The sequence below is a fragment of the Lepisma saccharinum genome, chromosome 26 (assembly GCF_977018435.1).
Source record: "Lepisma saccharinum chromosome 26, izLepSacc3.1, whole genome shotgun sequence".
Classification (NCBI taxonomy): Eukaryota; Metazoa; Arthropoda; class Insecta; order Zygentoma; family Lepismatidae; genus Lepisma; species Lepisma saccharinum.
The window spans coordinates 1,027,238-1,040,215 of NC_139254.1; the positions used below are offsets into that span (position 1 = coordinate 1,027,238).

A 12,978-nucleotide genomic window follows, 5' to 3' on the forward strand; every position below is an offset into this window, starting at 1 on the left:
AAAGTAATTAATAATAAATCCTAGCACACACTTTTTATTATCCTTAATCCACACGACAGAGAGAGGGGACAAAATCGAAATTATATCGTCAATACTATTTTCGTTGGTTTTTATAGGTTCACATTAAAAAAAATCATAGTTCAAGGGGGCAAGGGCCCCTTGCCCTACCTCGTGCGTGGGCCTGCATGTAACATTCTAAATGCAATGGATAGTACGAGCGATTTGTGCGACTGTAATTGTACACATTTTTCAAACCTCCCTCAGTTTACCATAACTTCTTCCTACACTCCAAAAATGCCACGAGTCGCCACTGAAAGGAAGTTCTGCTATCGCCGGAGAGTTAGGCAACCCAAAACGCCATGCAGGGAAGCGAATACTTCAGGATCTAGGTGTCCCATTTTTATTGCTGGTCACTGTACCAGTAAAGCAAAATTCATACTTTCGTCGTACCAACAAGTAATGTTACGAGGCTCTGAATGATAACATTTAACATTGCATGATTACACTGTCAACTAACAAAACTGTACTTAGATTATTTTCTTTAAGTTTCACTGCATTAAGAATGAAATAGAGGAGATGTTACTAACAAGGCTCTGGCGCCTGGACCCGTGATCCGGAAAGCTACCTCTTACATCTTGTGTGATGTCCATATGTGTTTCTCATTGTTCCTTATCTATTTCATCTTACCGCCATTCATTCTCATCTTCGCAATTAGCCAAAACTGGCAGAATTCAATTCAATCAACACGAGATGTTACAATACTATCGTGTATTTTTCTACCAAGCTCGATTACTAGTATCCGAAGGTGCGTGTACCTGTTCTAGAGAATTAAATTGAATCTGTATGTGGTTTGCTATCGCTGTTGTTTAGGTATCCGAGTATTTTGTTGCACTGCAAAACAGATACGTAGAGAACAGCCTAAGCAAACCACACGAAGACTTTCTTTAATGCTCTAGGTCTAGAAGGAATTCTAAACAAACGCGATTTTTCAGAATTTAGAATTTCATACAGGTTTCTCATGCAATGTAAAAACTGCAAATACTCACCGATCGTGCCCTGCCCCGCTGTACACCTTCAGGTCCAGGATTTTGTTCAGATCCACTCTGCAAGGCAGGAAGAATAGCAGTGTTACAATTATGACAGGACTGAAAAACATTCTTACTGATGATTTAGAGGAGAAGGTTTAAATATGGGTTTTGGAGTTATCAGCGCTCCCGGTTATCTGTCAAGGACAAAGGTTGCGGCGCCAATTCGCAAGAGAAAGTGGTGGTTAGTTTCGGCCTTGTTATAGAACTGCGACCTCCGAAAATTTCTTGCAGGTTATGTTTTAACTTAGCGTATTCTGAATTCTCATCTGCTTTGTATGATATCAGCGGTACATAAACAAATGTGGGCTTTCATAATGCCATGATTTGTTTGTGAAATATGTACCACAGAGAGCGAAAATAAATTGAAGAAAAATAGCATGATGGTCTAAATATGGGCTATGACATGAGGTCTAATGTTGAGATCACATTTTCAACAAATATTTGGATGTTTTAATTAATTTCGATTTTTCCCATTCCGCGTGAGTTTCAAAACAACAGATTATTCATAAATATGAATTTTATAATGTTTTAGCGATAAATGACTGTTTTTTTTAAAAAAATAAATAATTGCTTTTTGTGATATTGCCACTAGTGGTCCATATTTAGACCACAATTTTGAAAAAATTCATTTTACCATTTTTTTTACCTTCTATACTTTAGCATGCTATTACATTTGAGTATATATTTCATAGATATGCATTTCAAAGGCAGGTGCTTGATATATTAATTTCTTTCCTCCGAAAATGACAACATAAAAACGGGGGGCCATATTTAGACCTCTTCCTCTATTATTTTATATTAAATGCTTATACAACAAATAATATTTTTCACATTACTACTAAAACATAGACGTGAGAGATTAATGGATAGTGATGCATTTTCCAACCTGATGTATCTATGAATACTCTGCAAATTACAACTATCTAATTTGTGAATATTTTCTGGTAGACTTCAGTTTGAAGATACGGGGAGTTATTGTGAAGTTTTAATTATGGCCCTCATATACTCGACAAGTTACGCTTATTTTAATGAGTAAACATTCATGAGGAAATGCATGCTATTTGTGGGACGATAGTGCATCACATGGCCCTGTCGTACGTTTGGAAAGAAACTTTCACATATCTCTGCCTGATGAGCCAAGATTCTGGAGGACTTCAATATCGGGAAGTTGTATCTGCTGGAATAGCCCATACTCTAAGACAGACGGTGATCATAGAAATGGTAATGAAAACGGTTAATCTAAGTCATGGTCAGTGTGCAAATTAACGGGGGGTGGGGGGTGGCAGGGACCTCCCCCCCCAACAAAACATTTTATCCCTGCAAAGGAAAATTAGTTTTCTCCCTGGCAGGGATGTTATTATCCCCCTCAAAGAAAATAGATTTGAAAGCATATCGTACACTCTGAAAAATCATCCGTGTCCATTAATGGTCCAGTCATAAAAGATTTCCCTGCGGAAAAGTGTGCAGCCTTGTGGATTCAAGGACACCATTCTCCAACTGACCAACCTCGCCGAAAATGTATTCAAGTGTTTACAAGAAACTTGTAGCAGGTTAAATGGACATCAGCAATGGAAATTTGGTTCGGTGTTACTAGTTCGATAGCTCTTTTCGTGTGATTGATTGATTGAGTTGGTGTTTTAAGTCCACTTTATGCACTGTAGGGCTAATCGGCACTGGACCTAGAGTTTAAAGTGGGATCCGAACCACTATGTGCCTCCACCGGGTATCGAACCCGGGACCCCTTCATTACAGGGCGACGACACTACCACTGCGCCATCGGGGAGGCCCTCTTTTCGTGCGAGTTTGGGTTTTCTTACAACAAATGAGTGGACACCCCCCTCCCCAAAGCAAAAAGTTTAAATCGCACAGTGGTCATGGAAGTGTGTGTGGAAACGAAGATGTCGGCAAGCACTACGTTCCTTTCCAAAATCATACAAGGTGAAACATTGCTCATCTGATGTTGCACCTCTGTGAACAGGATGAAGGCAGTGTTTAGCGTTTGGTGATACCAAATGCAATGGAAATAATCCGCCTCGCTTCCACCTAGGGAGGCTAAGGTGCAAGAGGCTGTGGGGATGGTGACGTTGTCTATCGTTTTATGGGGACTGTCGTGGAATCCTTCTAACAAAATATCTTCAGCAAGGCCATACCAGCAGCAAAAACTACTGCTGCTGCAACGTACCGAACAAGCTGATGCAAATATTGAAGGGAAAACAGGCAAACTGCTCACGAAAGGAGTTTGTCCGTTGGACGAAAATGCGCCAGCACTTTCTGCTGATGCCACAGTTGTGGAAGGAAGCAAATTGGCCTCATCACCACTATTTGCCCGATTTAGCACCAAGTGGATTCTGTTCAATGTTTAATTTACATTCCTGTAAGCTTGTCAATAATGTTTTTTGTTGTGTTTAACTTAAAATACAAATAAGCGTTCATGTCACGTACTCAGTCATGCGAAATATATAATTTCACGAAGGCATTGTTATCGACAAAATGACACTATATCAAAATAATATTTCACAATATTTCCAAATGACCCGACAGTGTACGGCAAAACGACTTGCACTGTTGGAAACTGTATGCCGAAATTTGTAGAATTCACCTATTGAGGTTTTTATATACAGGGTTATTATAAATGATGGACCCATTTTCAAAACGTCATAGGTAGGGAAGTACAGATCCAAATTGAACAAGCTATATACCAATGGAAAGAGGAAGGTTCAAAGTTTCCTAGTTGGTGGTTTGCTACCGAATTTGGTACGGAATGCCCGCTGCACTGCAATTTGCGACTCACTTTTCGCATGATTTCCTGGTTCATCGCTTAAAATTACGCGCTGTAGAAATGCGTCATCCTCCATCTTTGCTAGCAGATAATCACAAAATGCGATACGCTTCTCTTTGTCATTGGGTGTGCGAACTCAAGCACGCAGAAAACCTTGTGCTCCAAGGTCGCCATCTCGCTCACAACTGACAGACACGGTCCACTCGCGAACTCTACCACCGGCCGCTTCCGCGCTGCCCGCCAGAAACTTTGAAACTTCCTCTTTCCATTGGCAAATAGCTTGTTCAATTTGGATCTGTACTTCCCTACCTATGACGTTTTGAAAATGGGTCCATCATTTATAATAACCCTGTACAGTGTGACACAGAAAAACGGGAACTTTTGAAAAACCCACCAGACATCAGAGAAATCAGATAAAAACATATATTGACAGAAATTGAACTGTTACAGCTTGTCATTTAAGATATAGTAATCCACAGTAAGACTTTATGAAAATTACGTCCTTGACATGGAGTCCTTTGCTAGCTGTGCATTCTTGCAATCTGTCATGAGGTCCCTCATTAATCGCTGCAACATGTCAGGTGGGATGGCCCGAATTTCGTCTTGGGCACCCAGCAACCCTCAGGAACTTCATGAACGCCCTTTACACAGCAGCAAGGTGACGGTATGGTGTGCAGTTTCGTCACACGGGGTCATCGGACCTCAACGAAGCTCAGAGCACAGTGACTGTGAATTCGGAGCGGTATGTTGAGATACTGAAATCTTTTGCTACACCTGCATTTAACAGGTTTCCACAACTTCACGAAGCATGGTTTCAACAGGATGGTGCGGCAGCGCACACTGCAAGGCAGTGCATGACAACTGTGCGAGAATTATTTGGTAATCGTGTTACCTCTCGATTTGGTGACGTTCCCTGGCCACCAAGATCCCCGGATTTGTCCGTATGTGATTTCTTCTTGTGGGGCCACCTTAAGAGTCAGGAACACCAAGTCTCGGCCAAGAACAAGGGATGAATTGAAGCAACGAATTAAAGACGAAATTCGTGCCATCACCTGCCATGTTACAGCGATCAATGACAGATTGCAAGAATGCAGAGCTACAAAGGACTCCATCTCAAGGACGTAATTTTTATAACGTGATACTGTAGATTACTGTATCTTAAATGGCAAGTTGTAACAGTTCAATTTCTGTCAATATATGTTTTTATCTGATTTCTCTGGTGTGCGGTGGGTTTTTAAAAAGTTTCTGTTTTCTGTGTCACCCTGTATATATATTAAGGTAATCTGATAGCATAGATCATTTGGTGATAATTATTCTAACGTATGCCACAGCATAACATGCATTAGATGAGATGACTCGCGGTGTTCATCTTCTCAAATGCATCATCATGATAGGCATCTCATCTAATACGAAGATTATGCTGTGCCATATGTTAAAAGAATTATAACCAAATAACGTATGCCACCAAAATATCTTACTTTACCCTATACAGCAGTGAAAAAAAGCTTTCATTTAGAAGCTAGTAAATTAATTATCGGTTCCTCAATTGAAGAAAGGGTACTAATATTACAAGGAAGAGTCAAATGAAAATCTTAATTTGTCTTTGTTTTTTATATAGTATATTTCTTCATGTTTGCTGCATTTCAACATAGACCAATTGCTGATCTACATAAAATTTCAAGTCTGAGTTAGTGTTCGTATACTTCGTGAAGAAGAATCTTTGAGATGGACGTGCTGTCACACATGAGCCTCTGCCACCCATGTGCCTTGCAAACTGAGGCGATTGTCGAATTTCTTCCCACCATCCCTAAACTTGATAGTGCGGTGAGCTCTAGGCTTCCAGAGGACAAGAAACCACTGCTCTTCACTGGTGCAACTGTGTGAATGAGGCGCTATTTTTAAAATGACAAAAATGGCGTTCTGAAGTTCACTTGATCAGTGCTGGAACCTTGAGGCCCTTCTGCAATTTATAGTTGGTATCTTGTATAAATTTGAATTAAATACAGTCATCATACAATTTACTTCTAAGGTTTTCATTTGACTCACTCTTGTATAATTGAAACAGTATTATGCAATGAAATGAAGGCATGTAATCTAGAAAGTAGTGTAATTGGACCTACAACCAGGACGAGAAAGTATGACCCCCCTCAGATTGATTTGTCTACACTTAAAACAAGCTCAACATGCCCATATGAGCTTTTTGCTCAAGTGTGGAACCCCGTCTAATCCAAGATTTTTATAAAAATACCCTTGGGAAGTTCCTGAGAAAGTATGACCCCCCTCAGATTGATTTGTCTACACTTACAAAAGGCACTTCTGTGAGATTGTTGTCCATAAACCTGTCAAAAATAAGCCTCTCTTGATATTTTTTTTGCCCACACCTAAAACTAAGCCACACCCACCCACATACACACCCACACCCACCCACATACACACCTACACCCACCCACACCCACCCACACATAATTACTTCCGGTCCACTTGTGGCCTATTTCTGAGCACAGCTCTGTTAGAGATAGGGATATTATATAAATTTAAAAATTATTTCATTCTTCACAAACAAATCTCATCTAACAATTCCATAACAGTTCCATGCTCAGCTCTGTGTCTGTGTGAGGCAAGCACAGCTCTGTTAGAGATAGGGATATTGAGTATTGAAACATCTAGAAATTATTTTATTCTTCTCAAGCTCAGCTCTGTGTCTGTGTGGGGATTTGTACCTAATAACATCAAAACAACACAGCTCTGTTAGAGACAGAATATTCAATTCCATATCTATAACATCTCTGTGTAATTCCATAACAGTTCCATGCTCAGCTCTGTGTCTATGTAGAGCAAAACAGCACAGCTCTGTTAGAGATAGGTATATTATATAAATTTAAAAATTATTTCATTCTTCACAAACAAATCTCATCTAACAATTCCATAACAGTTCTATGCTCAGCTCTGTGTCTGTGTGAGGCAAGCACAGCTCTGTAGGAATATTAAGTATAAATTTAAAAAATATTTCATTCTTCACAAACAAATCTCATCTAACAATTCCATAACAGTTCCATGCTCAGCTCTGTGTCTGTGTGATGCAAGCACAGCTCTGTAGGAATATTAAGTATAGATTTTAAAATTATTTCATTCTTCACATCTAACAATTCCCATAACAGTTTCATGCTCAGCAAGGCTCTTTAAGTATCTTAATATTTCATTCCTTCATAACAGTTTTTGTGTCTGTGTGGGGATTTGTACCTAATAACATCAAAACAACACAGCTCTGTTAGAGACAGAATATTCAATTCCATATCTATAACATCTCTGTATAATTCCATAACAGTTCCATGCTCAGCTCTGTGTCTATGTAGAGCATTTAAAAATTATTTCATTCTTCACAAACAAATCTCATCTAACAATTCCATAACAGTTCCATGCTCAGCTCTGTGTCTGTGTGGGATTTGTACAGCAACATAGCTTTGTTAGAGATTCATTCAATTCTTCACCTCCATATCCATAACAGCTCTGTGTTTATAATAGATAGGAATATTGAGTGCATCTAACAATTCCTGCCCATAACAGTTCCATGTTGTAGAAATATCAGCAAGGCACTGTGTCTGTGAGATTTGAAACCTGTTCCTGTACAGCTCTGTGAGAATTTTCATAGTGCCTAATAATATCAGCACAGCTCAGTTAGGATCGCATCTAACAAATATCAAGGATTTGTACCTAATTACAGTAGCACAGGGATAGGGATAATAAGTATAGACTATTGATATAGAAATTATTTTTTTCCTCAATCTTATTCTTAACAGTTCTATGCTCCTATGTGTCTGAGCAACATCAGTACAGCACAGCTCTGTTAATTAATATCTATTGAAACATGTGTCTGTGCGGGGATTTGTACCTAAGTATAGCTATTATTGAGTATATAATTATAATATATCTAGAACTATTTTCTGTGTCTGTGCAGGGATTTGTACTTAATAACATCAGTACAGCATTGCTCTGTTAGAGTATAGATTTATATTATTATTGAAACATCTCTTCACAAACAATCTCATCTAACAATTCTATAACAGTTCCGCTCAGCTCTGTGTCTGTGCGGGGATAAACATCAGTACAGCACAGCTCTGTTGCTCATTTTTTCAGCTCTGTGTCTGTGCAGGGATTTGTACCTAATAACATCAGTACAGAACAGCTCTGTTAGAGTATAGATTTAATTATATTATTATTGAAACATCTAGAAATTATTCTTCAAACAAATATCATCTAACAATTCCATGCTCAGCTCTGTTGCTCATCTTTTCAGCTCTGTGTCTGTGCAGGGATTTGTACCTAATAACATCAGTACAGCACAGCTCTGTTAGAGTATAGATTTAATTATATTATTATTGAAACATCTAGAAATTATTCTTTCTAATAATTCCATAACAATTCCATGCTCAGCTCTGTATCTGTGCGGGGATTTGTACCTAATAACATCAGTACAGCACAGCTCTGTTAGAGATAGGGATATTGAGTATAGATTTAATTATTGAAACATCTAGAAATTATTCTTCAAACAAATATCATCTAACAATTCCATAACAATTCCATGCTCAGCTCTGTGTCTGTGCGAGGATTTGTACCTAATAACATCAGTACAGCATAGCTCTGTTAGAGACATTTAATTCTTCACATTTATATCCATAACAGCTCTGTGTCTGTGTGAGGCAAGCACAGCTCTGTTAGAGATAGGGATATTGAGTATTGGAACATCTAGAAATTATTTCATTCTTCACAAACAAATCTCATCTAACAATTCCATGCTCAGCTCTGTGTCTGTGTGGGGATTTGAACCTAATAACATCAAAACAACACAGCTCTGTTAGAGACAGAATATTCAATTCTTCACATCCATATCCATAACATCTCTGTGTAATTCCATAACAGTTCCATGCTCAGCTCTGTGTCTATGTAGAGCAAAACTGTTAGAGATAGGGATATTAAGTATAAATTTAAAAATTATTTTATTCTTCACAAACAAATCTCATCTAACAGTTCCATGCTCAGCTCTGTGTCTGTGTGAGGCAAGCACAGCTCTGTTACATGATAGGAATATTAAGTATAGATTTAAATTTTATTTTTCACAAACAAATCTCATCTAACAGTTCCATGCTCAGCTCTGTCTGTGTGAGGCAAGCACAGCTCTGTTAAATATAGGAATATTAAGTATAGATTTAAATTTTATTCTTCACAAACAAATCTCATCTAACAATTCCATAACAGTTCCATGCTCAGCTCTGTGTCTGTGTGGGATTTGTACAGCAACATAGCTTTGTTAGAGACAGAGTAGATGGGTATAAATATTATTTCTTTCAATTCTTCACCTCCATATCCACAACAGCTCTGTGAAATTTATTCTTCACATCTAACAATTCCATAACAGTTCCATGCTCAGCTGTGTGTCTGTGTGGGATTTGTACAGCAACATAGCTTTGTTAGAGACAGAGTAGATGGGTATAAATATTATTTCATTCAATTCTTCACCTCCATATCCATAACAGCTCTGTGAAATTTATTCTTCACATCTAACAATTCCCATAACAGTTTCATGCTCAGCAAGGCTCTATGCCTGTGTAGATAGGGATATTAATATTTCATTTCTTCATAACAGTTCCTGTGTCTGTGTGGGATTTGTACAGAGCACAGCTCTGAGATAGGGACTAACAGTTAGGGTATAATTAATTCTTCACATCTATTGAGTGTCTAGATGTTATTTCATCCCTATGCCATGACAGTTTCAACTCTGTATTTGTATGGAATTTAAAACTGGTCTGAAAAGTGGCAATCAATGCCTATTGTTTCTATATAAACGTTTCAACGTATGTTCAACATGTTGAATGAAATAATTTTTAAATTTATACTTAACATCCCTATCTCTAACAGAGCTGTGCTGTTTTGCTCTACATAGACACAGAGCTGAGCATGGAACTGTTATGGAATTGTGAAGAATTGAATATTCTGTCTCTAACAGAGCTGTGTTGTTTTGAATAATTAGGTACAAATCCCCACACAGACACAGAGCTGAGCATGGAATTGTTAGATGAGATTTGTTTGTGAAGAATGAAATAATTTCTAGATGTTCCAATACTCAATATCCCTATCTCTAACAGAGCTGTGCTTGCCTCACACAGACACAGAGCTGTTATGGATATAAATGTGAAGAATTAAATGTCTCTAACAGAGCTATGCTGTACTGATGTTATTAGGTACAAATCCTCGCACAGACACAGAGCTGAGCATGGAATTGTTATGGAATTGTTAGATGATATTTGTTTGAAGAATAATTTCTAGATGTTTCAATAATTAAATCTATACTCAATATCCCTATCTCTAACAGAGCTGTGCTGTACTGATGTTATTAGGTACAAATCCCCGCACAGATACAGAGCTGAGCATGGAATTCTTATGGAATTATTAGAAAGAATAATTTCCAGATGTTTCAATAATTAAATCTATACTCAATATCCCTATCTCTAACAGAGCTGTGCTGTACTGACACACAGACACAGAGATGTTATGGACATAAATGTGAAGAATTAAATGTCTCTAACAGAGCTGTGCTGTACTGATGTTATTAGGTACAAATCCCCGCACAGACATTGTTAGATGAGATTTGTTTGTGAAAAATGAAATAATTTCTAGATGTTTCAATAATTAAATCTATACTCAATATCCCTATCTCTAACAGAGCTGTGCTGTACTGACACACAGACACAGAGATGTTATGGACATAAATGTGAAGAATTAAATGTCTCTAACAGAGCTGTGCTGTACTGATGTTATTAGGTACAAATCCCCGCACAGACACAGAGCTGAGCATGGAATTGTTATGGAATTGTTAGATGATATTTGTTTGAAGAATAATTTCTAGATGTTTCAATAATTAAATCTATACTCAATATCCCTATCTCTAACAGAGCTGTGCTGTACTGATGTTATTAGGTACAAATCCCCGCACAGATACAGAGCTGAGCATGGAATTCTTATGGAATTATTAGAAAGAATAATTTCCAGATGTTTCAATAATAATATAATTAAATCTATACTCTAACAGAGCTGTGCTGTACTGATGTTATTAGGTACAAATCCCTGCACAGACACAGAGCTGAAAAGATGAGCAACAGAGCTGAGCATGGAATTGTTAGATGATATTTGTTTGAAGAATAATTTCTAGATGTTTCAATAATAATATAATTAAATCTATACTCTAACAGAGCTGTGCTGTACTGATGTTATTAGGTACAAATCCCTGCACAGACACAGAGCTGAAAAAATGAGCAACAGAGCTGTGCTGTACTGATGTTTATCCCCGCACAGACACAGAGCTGAGCGGAACTGTTATAGAATTGTTAGATGAGATTGTTTGTGAAGAGATGTTTCAATAATAATATAAATCTATACTCTAACAGAGCAATGCTGTATTGATGTTATTAAGTACAAATCCCTGCACATACACAGAAAATAGTTCTAGATATAATAATTATATACTCAATAATAGCTATACTTAGGTACAAATCCCCGCACAGACACATGTTTCAATAGATATTAATTAACAGAGCTGTGCTGTACTGATGTTGCTCAGACACATAGGAGCATAGAACTCTTAAGAATAAGATTGAAGAAAAAAATAATTTCTATATCAATAGTCTATACTTATTATCCCTATCCCTGTGCTACTGTAATTAGGTACAAATCCTTGATATTTGTTAGATGCGATCCTAACTGAGCTGTGCTGATATTATTAGGCACTATGAAAATTCTCACAGAGCTGTACAGGAACAGGTTTCAAATCTCACAGACATAGAGCCTTGCTGATATTTCTACAACATGGAACTGTTATGGGCAGGAATTGTTAGATGCACTCAATATTCCTATCTATTATAAACACAGAGCTGTTATGGATATGGAGGTGAAGAATTGAATGAATCTCTAACAAAGCTATGTTGCTGTACAAATCCCACACAGACACAGAGCTGAGCATGGAACTGTTATGGAATTGTTAGATGAGATTTGTTTGTGAAGAATGAAATAATTTTTAAATGCTCTACATAGACACAGAGCTGAGCATGGAACTGTTATGGAATTATACAGAGATGTTATAGATATGGAATTGAATATTCTGTCTCTAACAGAGCTGTGTTGTTTTGATGTTATTAGGTACAAATCCCCACACAGACACAAAAACTGTTATGAAGGAATGAAATATTAAGATACTTAAAGAGCCTTGCTGAGCATGAAACTGTTATGGGAATTGTTAGATGTGAAGAATGAAATAATTTTAAAATCTATACTTAATATTCCTACAGAGCTGTGCTTGCATCACACAGACACAGAGCTGAGCATGGAACTGTTATGGAATTGTTAGATGAGATTTGTTTGTGAAGAATGAAATATTTTTTAAATTTATACTTAATATTCCTACAGAGCTGTGCTTGCCTCACACAGACACAGAGCTGAGCATAGAACTGTTATGGAATTGTTAGATGAGATTTGTTTGTGAAGAATGAAATAATTTTTAAATTTATATAATATACCTATCTCTAACAGAGCTGTGCTGTTTTGCTCTACATAGACACAGAGCTGAGCATGGAACTGTTATGGAATTACACAGAGATGTTATAGATATGGAATTGAATATTCTGTCTCTAACAGAGCTGTGTTGTTTTGATGTTATTAGGTACAAATCCCCACACAGATACAGAGCTGAGCTTGAGAAGAATAAAATAATTTCTAGATGTTTCAATACTCAATATCCCTATCTCTAACAGAGCTGTGCTTGCCTCACACAGACACAGAGCTGAGCATGGAACTGTTATGGAATTGTTAGATGAGATTTGTTTGTGAAGAATGAAATAATTTTTAAATTTATATAATATCCCTATCTCTAACAGAGCTGTGCTCAGAAATAGGCCACAAGTGGACCGGAAGTAAATATGTGTGGGTGGGTGTGGGTGTGTATGTGGGTGGGTGTGGGTGGGTGTATGTGTGTATGTGGGTGGGTGTGGGTGTGTATGTGGGTGGGTGTGGCTTAGTTTTAGGTGTGGGCAAAAAAAATATCAAGAGAGGCTTATTTTTGACAGG

The 12,978-nt window shown here is 37.6% G+C and overlaps 1 protein-coding gene across 3 annotated transcripts in view; it reads right to left on the bottom strand.

Annotated features, from left to right (window-relative positions):
* LOC145979436 (zinc-regulated GTPase metalloprotein activator 1-like) overlaps nucleotides 1–12,978 on the bottom strand; it is a 180,669-nt gene that overhangs the window by 61,018 nt on the left and 106,673 nt on the right. For all 3 annotated transcript variants that reach the window (XM_083112329.1, XM_083112331.1, XM_083112328.1), the window contains one exon: nucleotides 1,047–1,103. In XM_083112329.1, the coding sequence (XP_082968455.1) occupies nucleotides 1,047–1,103 (57 nt within the window). The remainder of the gene's footprint in view (nucleotides 1–1,046; nucleotides 1,104–12,978) is intronic.